Source organism: Plasmopara halstedii (genome assembly GCF_900000015.1).
Source record: "Plasmopara halstedii genome assembly, contig: Scaffold_3060, whole genome shotgun sequence".
NCBI lineage: Eukaryota > Oomycota > Peronosporomycetes > Peronosporales > Peronosporaceae > Plasmopara > Plasmopara halstedii.
The window spans coordinates 1,398,619-1,400,096 of record NW_020189964.1 but is presented as its reverse complement, the minus strand read 5'-3'; the positions used below and the strand labels follow the sequence as shown (position 1 = coordinate 1,400,096).

The following is a 1,478-nucleotide window of genomic DNA, read 5'->3' as shown; positions in this document are numbered from 1 at the left end:
TAGCGCCCAAGGTCTTTGACCTCCAATTAATCCATGGCTCATGGTGTTCCAACCATGCAGTTCCTAGGATGGGGTCAATCCTTGCATCCAAGTCTAAGCCTAGACAGCGTTCCACGCTATCAAAGTCAAGGAACTAGACTCCAAGGTCCACAGGGACCTTTGAGACCGTGACACATGTCCCCGTCGCTAGGCAAACAGTGAAGATGTCACCCAACCGCGCTTTCAGCACCTCAGCATACAGCTGGATTTGCTCCATCGTGGAGCGTCGAGCATAATCGCCTGACGCCCCAGAATCGATGAGGGTTTTCCATAGCTTCTCGAAGCCCTTTACGGTCGCCTCCACGATCAGCAAGCCCGGCTTGCATACACGTTCCGTGTTTAAGAGCCCGGGGCTCTTCGGGGCTGGGCCCTGTTGACCTATGCCTCCCTGAGGCTCAACAAAACTCAGTTCTTTCCCAGTAGGTTGCCCCGCGCCTACTGAGTGGTGTCGTTTCCTCGCGACAAACCGGACTGGTAGGCGTTGGGGCGATGGTTCGAAGAACCTTGACGCGCCTTGCCCAGGGGGCAACCATTCCAAAGGTGACGGGTGTTTCCACGGACAAAACACCGTCGAATGTGTGTATGCTGCCTGGCAGCTCGGAGCTCTGCTCCCTCATCCTCAGCATAGCTGAGATCCATGGGCATAGGCCCGCTCGACGAGCTGTTGGAGTGTGCATTCCAACCAAGTCGTGCCGACTTGAAATTGAATTAGGTATTCAATGCCACATTCACCATCACTTCGAATTAGGATGGATGCACACGGAGGACTTCCATTCTGGCCGCGCCAGCGCGGAGGCCTTCCATAAACACGGACACTGTGACGGCCCCCGGGAGGGGATCTGCTGCCATTTCGGCAATGAGAGTTCGCAACTCCTGAACAAAGTCCACCAATTCCATGTTGCCCTGTCGGGTGGCAAAGAAACGCGATCGCACGCGATACGCCTGATTAGGCGGCGAGAACACTCGGGAGAGCTGCAATTTCAGTTCCGCCCGGGAGGGAAACGCAGCTCCGACCGAAGGGCAGCACGTCAGTGCCCATTCTCGCGCTCGACCACAGAGCTTTGAGATGGCTAGCACCACGCGCTGTTGCTCGGTCTGGGGCATGGCGGATGCGATGGTCATCTTGACCTCTCTCACCCAGAGCTGGGGATTATATCCATTCTTCCCCTCAAATACCTTAACGCTCACCATGAGCGGCTTAGGTCGGGAAAACTCATCCGTCACCGACGGTGGTGTCCTTGACGCAAACGATGTAGACATCTTCTGCTGCAGGTGCTGTAGCAGCGCGTTTTCGTAACTCGAAAACGCCTCCAGACGCGCACCGATTGCCTCGGGGCCTTGTGCTACAAGATGTTGCACGCCCTCAGGGGCAAGCAAGTACATCAGCTTGTTAAGCCCGTCTTGACTGCCCTGAGGCAAAGAGGAGAATTCCTTCATCA

The 1,478-nt window shown here is 55.9% G+C and overlaps 1 protein-coding gene across 1 annotated transcript; it reads right to left on the bottom strand.

Annotated features, from left to right (window-relative positions):
* Positions 1–783: 783 nt before the first annotated feature.
* PHALS_06795 (Retrotransposon gag domain) lies at positions 784–1,476 on the bottom strand (the record flags this gene model as incomplete). Its single annotated transcript, XM_024720147.1, has 1 exon — positions 784–1,476. One exon carries the CDS (start codon positions 1,474–1,476, stop codon positions 784–786), a length of 693 nt encoding a protein of 230 aa, XP_024585374.1.
* Positions 1,477–1,478: the final 2 nt, after the last annotated feature.